Source organism: Parambassis ranga, chromosome 3, assembly GCF_900634625.1.
Source record: "Parambassis ranga chromosome 3, fParRan2.1, whole genome shotgun sequence".
NCBI classification, from domain to species: domain Eukaryota; kingdom Metazoa; phylum Chordata; class Actinopteri; family Ambassidae; genus Parambassis; species Parambassis ranga.
The window spans coordinates 25,742,601-25,756,567 of record NC_041024.1 but is presented as its reverse complement, the minus strand read 5'-3'; the positions used below and the strand labels follow the sequence as shown (position 1 = coordinate 25,756,567).

Sequence of the window (13,967 nt, the reverse complement as noted above, 5' to 3'; positions counted from 1 at the left end):
TGTGGAGGAGAGCGGCCAGGAGAGCTCAGATCACTTCTCCCATAGATCAGTCTACTTTCCTTACACATTAGTCATGTGATTCTCACATTTACTGTGTATTCATATGTTATCCTTTGCCACTACACAAACAGTCTCAATGTGTGGATATTCTATTCACGTTTCCAAATTTGTCTTTCAAAAATGATTTCGAATGAGAATGCAGGTTGAGCTCTTTGCAGAAGCTGCTGGGCATGCTGCGTAACACAAGCTGTATCATGAACTATTGCAGGGTTAAAGTTGAATGTTGCATTTAAACAGAATGTGCAAAGAATGTGAGTGGGTGAACTGACTTTGACCCAGCAAACACAAATTCATCATTAGTACAACACCACAACCTCCAACAAGACTTGACCCCTGCTGATAGTTCTTATGTTCACCATATAAAGTGTACAGACACAGACATTTCCAGACTATCGTCCAAGTTTCTATTAATATGCATCAGTGTTAAAAAACATCTTTTTATTCAAACTCATTAGAAAAACAAATCACAAAGGAAATCAGTGTCAGTTCACTTATTTTGAGTAGAGACGTCTGTTTTTTCTAGCAAATTGACATCATCTGTCAAATGGGTAACTCCACTTCTCAATACAAACTGTTGAGCTGACCACATGGAAGTCTAATTACATGATTAGTTTTAAGTGGGACATTCACTGATTTTTTCCTCTTTCCATCCTTTTGTTGCTTCCCTGATTAACAGCTGTATCACTTGTTTTATTTCACAACCTCACAAAAAAGAAAAGTTAAGTATGAGGGTTAAACAGGTTAAAACTGAGTTTGTTGTAATCCTTAAGATTAAAGTCTTTGCTCATTCACTGTGTGCAGGAACAGGAAACACAGCTGATCAAGAAGTCATCAACCTGATGAATCCTTCCTGATTATGGCCTTGCTCATGTGTAGAAAGGCCAGTCCACTAAATGGCAACAAAAACAGGGTTTGGTTTAAAATAATCTTAAGGATTGAGTTGAGAGATAACAACAACCAACCTCCAGTCCGGCGTAGCCTACTTCAGTTTTTTACATTGTATCCCTACTAACACATGAACCCATCACCCAACAAAGCAAAATGGGAAACATGACACTTGCAAGACCACCCAACACTCACCATCCATCCACCTCTAGCACTAGGGAGCCACCTAATAGATATAACAAAATAGCCCTCTGATCATCTGTTTAACAGGCAGCCTGTGGCTTGATTAACACACAAGCCACTCAGAAGGAACATTTAGGGCTCAACCTTGACGTGCAAAGCTTTGACTGTACTGACTTTAAGGAAGTAAAACCAAAATACAGGAAGCCGTATGGTAGCTGTCACACTAAACCATCGTATACAGCATTGCACCACAGGAGACACATAAAGCACAGTTTTTGTGTAGCTACCAAGTAAAGCTTTCCAAAAATCAGTTTAACATATCCAATGAAGGCTAGCCTATAACTGTTCATTTACTAAGTCTCACCTGTCTCTGGCATTGTAAGGCGTGGAGTAAGATTAATCCACACTTTTTGATTCAAAATGCTTTTGCCAATATGTCTAGTTTTTGTTTTATTTTGCAGAAGCAGGGCAATGGCTTTGTTTATGGACAAAAGGGCCATCTCAGTTTGACCAGATAAACAGATACCCCTAGTACCTAGTATGGCTGGTGCCATTCAGCATGCAGTATAGCTTATTGGGCAACTGTTGTTGCCATAGCATGTAGCCTACTAGCTAGGTAAGGTTGTAGGTTAGTGTGACAGATACAGCTGCTGACCAACTAGTGTTGTATGAGGTCACCATGCATTCCAAGCTTCAAACTATACAACCTATCATGATGATTACCTTTGCTCAGAGAAATAAAAATGATCTTACAATAAATAATGAATTCCCTGTGTTCAGTCCAGACACCCCTGACTTCTCAGATCACACTGTGACTGTAAGGCTCTGTTAGTACAAAGTGATCTCTAACAATATGCATTAAATATAAGCAAACTAGAATCCAAAGAAGTATGTGACACTACAGGAAAAGACCATGTGAGTAGCGAAAAGAGAAGTAGCAACCCAATTAGACTGAATAGCTTCAATTTGACTGCGTGAGAGTTTCCTATGAAATACACAAGTGCCAATTATTACAAATGGGGGCAAAGAGAATCCTTAATACAATCATTTAATTAATCTATCACACAAAAGGACATGGGTTCAGCTTCCAATCTGGACAGACAAGAATTAAAAAAGAACTGATATCTATCTCCATTGAAGATGTTTCCCTGGCTAGTTCTGAACTAGACTGAAGCTGAATGGAGCCCTGCTATCGCGCCAGGCCATGGTTACTCAGTCCTGCAGTGCGGCTGCTGTTTCTGCAGACTGGATGCTTGTCAGCAGAGCAGTGGTGGTTGTAACGGAAGCAGCTGGCATAGGGTCCATTTCAGGTGGTCTGGGAGCTTGGTGGACACCCCCTGTCTCATGCCCATCACCCTGAGCTGAATCCTCAGAATCTTCCTCCTCCTCCTCGTCCTCCTCCTCTTCCACTGAAGGCTGCCGTGGCTGGGCATCAGGAGGTGGCGCGGTCCCTTTGTCTCCCTGCTGGAGTAAGCTGAGCCGATTGTTGAGGTCATTCCTCTCCTTCTGCAGAGCTCGGCACAACCTCTCCAGGAGCTCCAGCTTCCCCTGCATGGCCTTGAAGTGGCCATCCCGCAGAGTTTTCTACAACACAACGCAATTTCAGTGAACATATTACCAATGATTCACACACATAACATATATCCAGTCATCACTGGCCCATCTGATGTGTGTGGAGGTGTATACAGTCATGTCTTTGTTAGTGGGCAAACTTACAAAATCAGCAGGGGTTCAAATATTTTTCCCTAACTGTAAGTGAATGTCCAAAAGCCTCAATTAACTGAGGCAATGTTGTGACTGATGAAGTCAAACAGGAAACTATTCAGGTTCCTGCTGCTAGATGTCCAAGCTACTGAATCATACAGGGCACTTAATATTCCTCATTTATTTATCTTATGGCATGGTAGAAAGTTCTATTTTGTTCTCTGCCTGCTTCACTCTCTCCATTCACCTCCTCTGCCATCTGCAGCAGGGCCTGGTTATTGCTCTCCCATTTGGTCCTCCACTGTGTCGTTTCCTTCTCCAGCTTCTTGATCTTCTTGGTCATCTAGAGGCAAATTCAGATATCTTACAACCAGCAGAGAAACCAGCAGGACACAAACATGATCACCCACTAACATGTGTCCCATTTCTTCGTGCCCCACCTTTTCCATCTCTTGTCTGAAAGTGGTGAAGACTTCGTTGCTTTTAGCCAGAGTGGTCTGAAACTCCTCAAACTTGTCCATGTATAGGGAGAGCTGAGATGATACGAGTAAGACGTTACACATAAGTAAACCTCCACCTTCCAAAGTAGGAAGTACATTGTTAATGTTCTGATCCAGGAACTCTATGCTCACCTGTTGTTTGAGCTGTGCTTCCTGCTCCTTCATCAGCTCACACTTACGTCTGGACTCTGTGGCGTCTTTCAGCAGCTGAAGCATGACAGCACAGCCAGTTTAGAGCATACGTGGTTTATTACAGGCTTTTGATGAATGTTCACATAAAGAAGATGTTCTCACAAAGTCTCTCTCACGCTGCTGCTTTTCCTCCACCTCCTTCATCATTTCGGTAATTCTCTGCAGCTTGGCGTCCATCAGTTGTTGTTGTAGCTCCTTATGCTTGAACACCTTGTCTATGTGCTGCAAGCAGGCCACAGACCACATTACAGTTAGGATGACTGACATGCAGTGTGCCACTGTGATGTATTAGTGATAAAAAAAAGCTTTTGTCATAAATGCTTATTCAAAGTGTCTCAATTAAATTAAAAAAAAACCCTCTGCACAACCAGAAAACACAGCAAAACTTCCAAACATTTGGCTGATCTCTTAACATTCGATTTGCCCAGTGTAGGGAATACGTAAAAACACAAATAGTGAAACAGTAACATGTTGAGCTCCCATTTTTAACCTGTGAGCACTTGCAGAAATGTGAGATAAAGCTAATCCTTATTTAAAATAAAAGATATGTTTTTAACTGCATCATGGTACACAAAGACACGATAGGTCTTTCCACTAGCCACAGCCAGCCTGAGCCAGGAAATGTTATCTTAAACAGCCAGGAAGCTGAGGTACATTAGCAGTCTTACCTCTTCTCGGAGCTCATACTGCTCTATGAGCTTTTTTAACTTCTCAGCCAGCTCCATGTTCTCCTGCCTCAGCTTAGCATTGTGGGAGCTGTGCTGCTCCATCTGCACTTCAATATCACCCAAGGTCATCTGGAAGTGCAGCATGGCCTCTTTGCGCTGCTCCTCATACTCCCTGGACCGCTGAGCATTCTCCTCCTGACAGGTGGCAAAAGACAAGACTGTTAATAACACCTGCAAGTTGTTTCATATGAAAGAAGCAATTAGTAGGCATTAGTAGTTTTTATATGACTGCTTCTCATCTTCGGGTGATGCCTGTTCACATGGTCTTTTTTTAATATATTTTACAACACATAATGGCCAATGACCATCAACAATGGCAGCAGTTATAGTAGGTTGAGGTACCTTCAATGTCTTGTTGTGTCTCTGCAGCTCCCTACAAAGACTCTCCAGCTTGCTGCGAGCAAGGATGGCTTTGCTGTGCTCCCCCTGCAGGTGAACCTTCTCCTTTACAATCTGAGACTGCTTCTTCTGCAGGGCTTTTAGCTGCTTCTGCATACAGCGGCTCTCCTCCAACTGCACACAGTAAAATAACATCACAAAACATCATTACATATCAACCTGGTTATATTTTTTAATCCTTATTTTAAGACCAGAAGTATCTTGGTACTGTTGTTGACCGATGATAGTACTAAACAATAAGTCTTCCAGGTAAACACTGTAGCTTCAGCCAGTCAGGTTCAGAAATTAAAGAGCTTTTTTCACACCACCACAGTGAAAGGGAATGTTCTTTTGACGGATTGCTAAGGGAAGTTTCTCATTTAATTATTACTTTTTGTTACTTTAGATAATACTTTATACTGTTCAAGGTGTTGTGGGGTGACAATACAAATCTGACTGCTTAGGCATTCATTACTCATCTTACCAGGTCTGCATATTTCTTGCAAAGAGCAGCCAATTTTTCCTCAGGAGTGGCAAGAGAGTTCAGGGCTTGCATTAAAAGTACAACCTCCTTCCCTGGAACATAAAACACAACAAAAAAACAAATAAAATAGTGAATATTGAAGCCCCTCAATTAAAATGTAACTTGAGACCTTTGACTGCTGTGATAAAAATGGTGAACTGGGGGACTGATGTACACTAGACATATAAAATAATAACTTACATTTGAGTTGTTTTCTTAAGACCCAAAGTGCTTGACAATGTTAGTGTACCAAACAAAAGCAAACAAACATCGGCTGAAGTAGTAAATATGAGAAGGGCACATAGGTTAAGGGGTATTAATAAATAGACAGAGCTGAATTTACTGACTCCAGAAAGGAGACTCTTTTATTTTCCTAAGAAACACTACTCTAAAATGATGTTCTTCAGCTTAAAGCTTATGTAAATGTAAATATAAATTCCTTGTGCTGTTGATGAATTCAGGACACATTTATGATACTTTGGTTCAAAGTTATGCATTTGAATTTTGCTATAGCATTATAAACGTGTGTTATGAGTGCCCCCTACTGGTTGAAATACGGCAAGTTCAGATTCATTTTCTTTTAAAAGACATCAAGTACTAAATAAATGACATCACCACTGATAACAGTCACCACCACTGATAACAGTAAGAGAAACAAACATGCATGTCATCTTTGGGGTAACTGGAGCTTCACTGGGGTGGATTTTTTTTTTTCATTCAGATTCAGAGTTTATTGGCCCCAGGCACTTCTACTAAGTAGAAGTTTCACTTTTTTGTTCCTATTGTAGCTTCTAAACTGATGCAGACTGTTCAACTCACCAGTTAACTCAAACACGAACACTAACTCGACACTACTGGTAGGAAATAATGTAATCATTCATCAGAAAAATATGGTTCAGTATTGTGGGTTGAAAAGACATTACTCTTGCAGTTAACTTTTTAATTAAATATATACATATATATATCAGTTCAGATTATTGAGCATTGTCAACACTGATATGTTTCCGGGTGCTTGTTGAATTTGTTTCTGATTAGAGTGGAATAGAACCAGGGTAGTTTGTCGCCTTATTCAAATGTATTTTGCTGGTTATTAAATACAAATGCATGCATAAAACATTTCACCTGTCTGACCTCAGAATTAACTGCCCTAAAGCAAGTGGCCAACCATTAATGTCAAGCCCTGGAACTGGTCTCAGTACTTCTACCTAAAGCCTTGTCCTCTCCAGTCTTCGCATCTCCTCCAGGATCAAGCTCTGCCTCCCCAAGGTCGCTGGGACTGTCCTCTCTGCCTGGAGTTTCTCCTCTCTCCTCCTCAGTGCAGCACAACCCCAAACCAAACTCTGTAACATCCTCCTAATAACACACACACACAAATGAGACGTGAAAGCACATACAGTACCTTGCTAAACAGACCTGGCAGTTTAGATGATTATCTCAGTTAATGACCTTAGTATTTTATGTCTGGTTGTACCAATATTAACAAGGTGTAGGAAAACAAACACAATGCACAGATATGCACTTCATTAAAAAGGTTCAACAAAATACAGGTTACATACTGAAACTTGAGATTTCAAAATCTGCCAATATAAATTACTTTTACTTAGTAAGAAAAGTTGCGACCAACACTTTTTAGCCTGACACTTTCAAATTACCCAACATGACATGACTACATGGAGAACATTAATGGAAACACAATGTAGCTAACACTTTACCTGACAGGGGCTGTCCAGGTTGAGTGGAGAGTCGCTGCCTCCCACTATTTTTCTACTGGCCACATCAATCTCACACACTCCTGTGGTTTCCATTAGTGTTGTTTAGAAACTGGAACTTTAGAAGAACAATATGTTAGAAAATCCATGACATTAGGTGTACTAATGAGTAGTGGAAGTCTCAATCAGTGGGCTGCTTTCAATAACAATGACAGAATGACATACAACCACACAATAAACTCAATAACACATAAACAAGGCATCACCGCCTGTGCCTACAGGAACAACATGTCATAGCATATTGTCATTCTGCTAATAGTAGACTCATTCACCTGGATCATTAACATCTTTTAAGCTTCAATTTCTGTCAAGCATGACAACATTCAATAAACAATTCGGTCAAGAAACTGTTTAGAAGCTACATTTTGCTGTACTATGTTAATTAAAGACCGACTAACTTTTCATCTTAGAAAGGGGCAACAATGCAAGCTTGGGCTTATGTGTATCAACAAGTGGCTTCAGTGACTCAAAATGACAAAAAGTCAATTTACTGGAAAACACAGAGTACTCTCCAGCCTTCCTTATTATCAAAATCTAAAACAAGAATCTGAGACTGTCCCTAAAGAAGTAAAAAAACACAAAAGTACAGCACCATCAAGTGGAATTCACTTTGAAGTTGGCTTATCATTACAAAGTGACCTGTTTTATATTTATGTTTGTACTATAGTATGTTACAAGGCTGATGTCATGTCTTTACAATAACAACACCAGACAGCCAAACCAACCACGTGTGTCTAACTGCAGCCTGACATTAGAATGCAGCAACGCTCACGACATCAACGTCAACTAATTGGATCTCAACCTAATATAAAATGCACTTTAATTTTAGGACAAGCATGTGTTTAACAGTCTATAGATCAAGTCCTCTCTCCCCACTGTACACTTGATATACGTCTCAGGCCTCAAAGCACACACGGTTGTTTTCCTATCTTCAACTGAATGTGTTAGTTTTGAATATTCGCCTAAATGTACTCAATGTATCTGAAGTAGATGAAGATACCTGCATTTCGATCACTCCGACTAAAAAGTGACCTGGCTAAACAGTCACATACGGAAGTTACCGCTATCAAACTAGCCATGGCGGCTAATTGTGTGTATGACGTTAGCCACCAAAACCCTACTTTTAGAAGCCAAACAGTAGTCACGTCAATACGCAGCCTCACTTTTCAAAGAGCGAGTGTGTGGCTGTCCAGCGCGCTTTAAGCCTTGTAGGCCGAAGTGAGCTGAGGAGATATCTCCAGTGTATCTTGTAATATCAGAGCTCAGTTCGCGATAGTTTCCTGCATGACTAGCCGACTCTGCCGGACATGTAGTTAGCTGCCGTGTCATCAGTTCAGCTGCTACCTTCAGTGTGTGGAAACTCATTTAACACAGAGAGACAGCGTAACACTAAAACGAGTACAATGTGCCCTAATTATGTGCCATGCTGTATTTAATTTGTTTATATTTTCCTTGGTAAACTGGTGCGTTATTACCAAGTAATGCAAGCGGACATTACCGAACTTCAAAAAAGTTGAAAAAAATAAAAAGGAGCGCACCAACAGAAGTACTTCTCTTCAGCCGAATTAACGGTTGCATACTTTTGCGTTTACATTAGTCTTACCAGATGTAGAATGAGCAAAGTGGCTTTCCTGAACAAGAAAGCAAAAGTAAAGCTAACAGATTGCAGGGGGAGTCCGGTGTGACGTTCCATCGACTCAGGAGAACGGCGCGTACGGTTCCTGTTCATGTTAGCTTCTTAGCTAAACGCACAGCAAGCTTGTACCCATGTAAATTACCTTCTGGCAAAATGTGTAGTCTAAATACGTCCTGTCAGACATATCAGGTGTGATGTGGCTGGGTAATGAAGAGTACAAAGTGCAAATTAATACTAAAATGCCGAAGACGTGTAAAAGAGATTTCTAACGTAAGCTAACATTTGTTTGCTATTGTTAGCAGGGCTAATCCTGTGCTAACGGCTAGTTGGTGGCTAGCAGTGGAAGTGAAGTTAACTTCGGGATAATAAATGTGTAATGTAGGGAATACAAAACCTAAATATACAGGCCGATAGAGCTACATTGCGAACTGCGTTGAAGTTAAGTAAACCCCGTTCAGTACAATACAAGAAAAACCAATGCGTTTCAAACATACCTTAACGTTTACCTGTGTGTTTCCACCGTGGATCATCAAGTTAGATGCAGCAATCAGATAACAACTTCCGGTTAAATATTTTCAAAATATAATCTGTGTGGCGCGTGTTCGTGTCCACTTCTTTTATTTGATTTGATTTTCTTTTATTTATTTTTGCTACGTTTGATAAGATTACCCCTTCTCCAGCCTGTTGTTAGTTATTTCTACCGCAGTGTGGTTCCTATCTCAGTGTGTTAACGAGCCTCTGGTGCTTGTTGGTTTTGAGTTAGTTTGAATAAATTAAGATGAACTGATTTTACAGCAAATACGCATACTCACTATTTAATGACAGCCCCGTTCTGAATGTGCTTTTAACGTTTTAATTTGCAGGTGAAGGTTGCATCTTCGTATTTCCGGTAGTAGTTTAAAAACACTTGATGCAGCTTAAGTAAAACCCCAAAGTAAAACCCCTTTGCCCCGCCGTCACAAAACAATGTTTACCGACCTATTTCATCCACTGAAAACATGTTTTTGCAACTTTTTATTCTGACGTCATCAAGTAGCCTCCAATAAGAGTCTTGGATGTTTAATGGAAACAGATTCTCCTATAAGGATAATGAATGAACCAATAATAAAAATAATTACAGTAAACATGATACAACAGAATTTAGGTCAGACCTCACGCTACGTCAGAGGACTACACATCCAGATGACACTGTTAGTAATACATCAGCTCTAATGAATGGCTCGCTTCCAAAAGGCATCAACACTTTCCTATGACACAAAAGGCTAACAGGTCACCTCCATGTCTGTGATTAAACCTCGGACTGTTTGCATCCTTTTCACAGAACTAATGCTGAACATTACACTATGCTGAACAGGCAGCAAAATGCTAGTGTAATCAAATGACAACATCTGTCCCATTGAAGTTCACAAAAGCACACACAGAGAGCAGCCATAGAGCCAGAGGAGCTGTATGTCAGGGGGGTGTGTGTCCCAATGACACCCAGCTATGCCCTTTGAAAGGCACATGAAATGGAAGGTCATGGATCTGTTATCCTGAACTAATCCAACAGTTTCAATGAACAGAGGCACAACAAGTTGTCCACATTTGAATCCAGCTAACACAAACTCTGTCTAACGCTCTGGGAAACGAAACGGTGGTAGGGTAGTTGGGGCATACATGGGTTTGTTCTGAGAATAGAATTCATGCCCCTATTTTGAAACATTTGATTGAAATTGAAATGTGTATTTCTAAACCCAATCCAAGATTTTTCCACCCACAGGATTTGCCCACTGTTGACCAGCCTATGTTGCAAAGATAAATGGAAAATTTGGAATCCTTATGAACGTACAGTCTCGGGACATAAACAACCCTAACAATTTACATTTTGTGGAAATTAGTTTCCATTCTGATCACTGGCACAACTTGAAAGTTTAAAGTTTAATACATCTGAATGACAACCAGCTAATGCAGCTAATCCTAACATATCCACACACCAGTGCTTGAGCATAAGAAAAAGACATACTGCACAAAGCTGGGTAAAGAATGGATAAATATGGGTCTCTCTTCCTATCTTTTACAACCTTTACCACAGTGTAACGTTCTGTATCAACCTGTAGACCTGGCGTAGAACCTCAGGTTACCATTAGAGGGCGCCAGTGTTGTTTGGTTGAGATTTTGTCACAGTTAAGCGAATCGTAGTAAACAGGGAGGCCAACATTTTATTGGGCAAATGTACCTTCCCTAGATATGGTATACAATAATTTGTAGCACCAAATGCATGTAAAACAAGGGTGCCCCCCCCAGGACTGAAGAGACCTGCACCAGTAAACTAGTTTATATTTATATTGTAGGAATGAATGGTGGCAATGAATGAATTACATGAATGAAATGTGAGTAAATAAAATAAAATAAAAATATGAAAGTAGTACATTTTGAAAAAATCTATAATTATAAAATGATATCTACAGGCAGTAACACCTATAGCCTACATACCGAATTTTCAACAAGAGAGGTCAGTGGTATAGTGGCAGATAGACACAGCTTCTGCCATGTCAACCGGTTTTCTATTACATCCTTTGGTATTAGATTGGATATCTGCAAATAAGTCACTGATTTTTATTTTATCTTTTATTCATTAGATGAAAATATATGATCATAAATATTTTAAATCAAACAGTCGAGTTTGGACTTGGATATTATATAGTTTGCAATTAAATGAATGTCTTAGCGGCTCAAATTAGGAATGAACATCCATTTGGTTTAAATGTTTCTGCTGCTTTGTTGTGGAATTATATGAGAACACATTCCCATGGCTCCTCACCCGGCGCTGCTGGATCGTAATTTTAACTGGGAAGTCTTTGCTCAAACAGCCAATAGGAGCAGGGCTGTGTGCTGAAACAAGAATCCTATTGGCTCACAGTGGTAGATTATTGTCAAATTGACCTTCGATTGGCCGCCGCGTTGCCCAAGCATCCAGTCTCCGCCCATTTTTTCCTCCAGAGTGAGAACGTCGTCTTCTGTCCAGACCAGAGGGAAAAAACGTCGGAAAGAGAGTGAGGGGTGGACGGAGGTCTGGCAGCGGAACAGGGGCAGTTTGGCTGTTCCACTGGGATAACGATACTTATTTCAGGACACGATAACGACAGCCGTCCTCGGCGCTCCCTTCACGGTACGTTCTCCTTTGCTTTGTTGTTGAGTGGCTCACAGTTGAACTGAGCCCACCGCTGTGAGACTCTCTGGTGTCAAATGACAGCAGATCATGTTCTTTTCATTTTCTTTCCATTTACTAAGGCTTTGGGCGGATGAAGCTACAAACAATAGACCCATAGTCCATTATGAAGTCTTGGCTACTTTGTTGTCTTCTTCTGGTGTCTCCTGGCGTGTCAGAGAGCCTACATTGTGGCTGTAAAGAAAACACTGTTAAGTTTACACAACGGGTGTTTAAACTACCTGCACCGAGGATGACCGAGAGAGAGAGAGCGGCTCCAGCACCGCGCTGACCCCAGGCCCAGGCAAGGCACACAGGGTTCTGACAGACTGACACACGGATGTCACAGCTGCCCAGTTCTATATATAGGAGTGAATTTACCTTGTTGGATGTTAAGATTAGCCTGACTCTGACTTAATTTTGCATAAATGCTCAAACCTGTGTCCATGAAGTCTGCTGTCCATCCATGGATGATAATGGCTGCAGCAGAGGATGAAATGTAGAAACCAGTGCAGTTGGGGATGGACTCACACTCAGAACAGAAACTGAAAAAACATCTGTAATGATGAATAGGTACTACTACTAAGAGATGCCTCTAAGTCAGCCAGTACTTTCTTCTGCTGGAGGTTTGTACATTCCAGGATTAAGCATTGTTCTGTTTGAAGTTACATCCCTGGAGATCTAGAGAACAAAGTAGGTCATGCAATCATTAGTGGACTTCCAGAGCAGTGAAGAACTGACGGAAGATGTCAGACACCTAAATACATTTCAGCACAACTTATTGTATTTGAACAGATTTGTGATGTTTGTGCACTACATTCCAGCAACAGGAGCAGTCAGTCAGTATGTTCTGAGTGGACTCTCGCCTGGCGAATTACACTGCTGCCAGTTTTAATTATGATGCTGCTTTCTTTGCTCAGCAGGCAGGGCTGGTGTGATTGAGACAAAGACAGGCTCTTCAGTCAGCATTGCTTCCAGGTGTGTTTCTGAAATCGGTTAAATGTGCCTCTGACCACATTCTAGTAGTAGAAGCAACAGGAGGCTCTAAACTGGGTTGTAGGGTGTGTGGAATGGAACGCCTGATGTGAAGGTTGCACTCCAATGGGTATTGCTGCTTTTTGTCACTGCTTGCCCTGATGAACTGCCATGACGTTTCACACAGCAGACACTGACAGTCACACACTGGCACACAGGCTGCGAACTGAAGGGTGAGTTATTGTGTGTGGTTGCCATGGCAACAGTTTCTAAAGGCAAATGAAAAGAACAAGTGCCATGTGCTCCTGATTCAGAAACTGTGGCAGATATTTTAGAGCGTGTGTACTTTGACTGGTTTGACTCAATGAATGTCTTCTACTAACTTTCCACTAGACCGCAGGAGTCAAAGCCTGCTGACTTCACGGAAACGGTGTCTTTCATTTATAAAGCACAGGTGTAAATGACCAGAATAACAACGGCCAGACATTCCTGCATGCTGACTCCCCGTCACTCTCAGTTCACTTACATTACATTAGTAACATCTGTGCACTTCCCATGTTGTGTTGGGCATCAAAAACCGAGAATAGTCTCTAAAATTCAGACATCAGACAGTCACAACCTGCATTGTGTGATTTCAAAAAGGTTAGAAAAACAATGGCAATTGTATTTAATGACAAATTGAGACTGACAAAGTCATACATAAACTGATTACCTGAAGTTATTGCTGCTGTAGTTTGTTGTACACCCTAAGACCTTTTTGTTAAATACAGTGGTGCTTGAAAGTTTGTGAACCCTTTTAAAATGTTCTATAATGTAGTATAAATATCACCCAAAACATCAGTAGATTTCCCGAAAGTCCGAAGAGTAGACAAAGAGGAAGAAAATCAGACAAATAAAATAGAATTATTATACTTTAATCAAAATATAAAAATATCAAAGTCTTTAATAACTTATTTGAAATGATGGAAGTTCTAGGCCACTATTAAAATCCACTCCTAGAGGGGTCTACAAAGACCACTGCAAAAACGAGATGTGTAATAGTCCACACGGTCACAAAAGAATCCGGAGTGAGTTCTGATTAACTCAAGGCTCTCTCACATTGGCTAATGTTGACGTTCATGAAAGCACCATCAGGAGAACAGTGGATCGTATGGTGTGCATATTGGCAGAGCTGCAAGGATGGTTTGTGTGAAGTTTGGGTGATATTTATGCAAAATATAGTAAGTCTGAAGGGTTCTCAACCTTTC

At 40.8% G+C, this 13,967-nt stretch overlaps 2 protein-coding genes and 1 long non-coding RNA gene across 4 annotated transcripts in view; 1 reads left to right on the top strand and 2 right to left on the bottom strand.

Annotated features, from left to right (window-relative positions):
* Positions 1-477: 477 nt before the first annotated feature.
* LOC114433965 (uncharacterized) lies at positions 478-13,347 on the bottom strand. The gene is made up of 3 exons (XR_003670427.1): positions 13,337-13,347; positions 10,038-10,041; positions 478-1,226 (listed from the first exon to the last, which is right to left on the bottom strand). It is a non-coding gene; the product is annotated as an uncharacterized LOC114433965 (long non-coding RNA).
* Positions 484-9,104, bottom strand: LOC114433963 (gamma-taxilin-like). 2 transcript variants are annotated; one of them, XM_028402795.1, is made up of 11 exons: positions 9,053-9,104; positions 6,866-6,980; positions 6,359-6,506; positions 5,115-5,206; positions 4,595-4,765; positions 4,193-4,387; positions 3,627-3,746; positions 3,465-3,539; positions 3,273-3,365; positions 3,080-3,175; positions 484-2,712 (listed from the first exon to the last, which is right to left on the bottom strand). In XM_028402795.1, exons 2-11 carry the CDS (start codon positions 6,956-6,958, stop codon positions 2,341-2,343), a joined length of 1,455 nt encoding a protein of 484 aa, XP_028258596.1. In that variant the 5' UTR covers positions 6,959-6,980; positions 9,053-9,104; the 3' UTR covers positions 484-2,340. The 2 variants fall into 2 exon arrangements, with proteins under 2 accessions (XP_028258596.1, XP_028258598.1); XM_028402797.1 differs by having other exon boundaries at positions 9,065-9,085.
* The window catches only part of ccdc102a (coiled-coil domain containing 102A), a 49,162-nt gene continuing 46,724 nt past the window's right edge, over positions 11,530-13,967 (top strand). Inside the window, exon 1 of the mRNA XM_028402794.1 lies at positions 11,530-11,706. The gene's annotated coding sequence lies outside the window, so the exon portion shown is untranslated. The remainder of the gene's footprint in view (positions 11,707-13,967) is intronic.

What these genes read in the sequence shown, in the direction of transcription:
- LOC114433963 (XM_028402795.1), bottom strand. Translation starts at nt 6,958, where the DNA reads ATGGAAACCACAGGAGTGTGTGAGATTGATGTGGCCAGTAGAAAAATA. An exon ending in ACCTGGACAGCCCCTGTCAG is followed by an intron (nt 6,507 to 6,865) that starts GTAAAGTGTTAG and finishes GTGTGTTATTAG; the next exon opens with GAGGATGTTACAGAGTTTGG. An exon ending in GACACAACAAGACATTGAAG is followed by an intron (nt 4,388 to 4,594) that starts GTACCTCAACCT and finishes GCCACCTGTCAG; the next exon opens with GAGGAGAATGCTCAGCGGTC.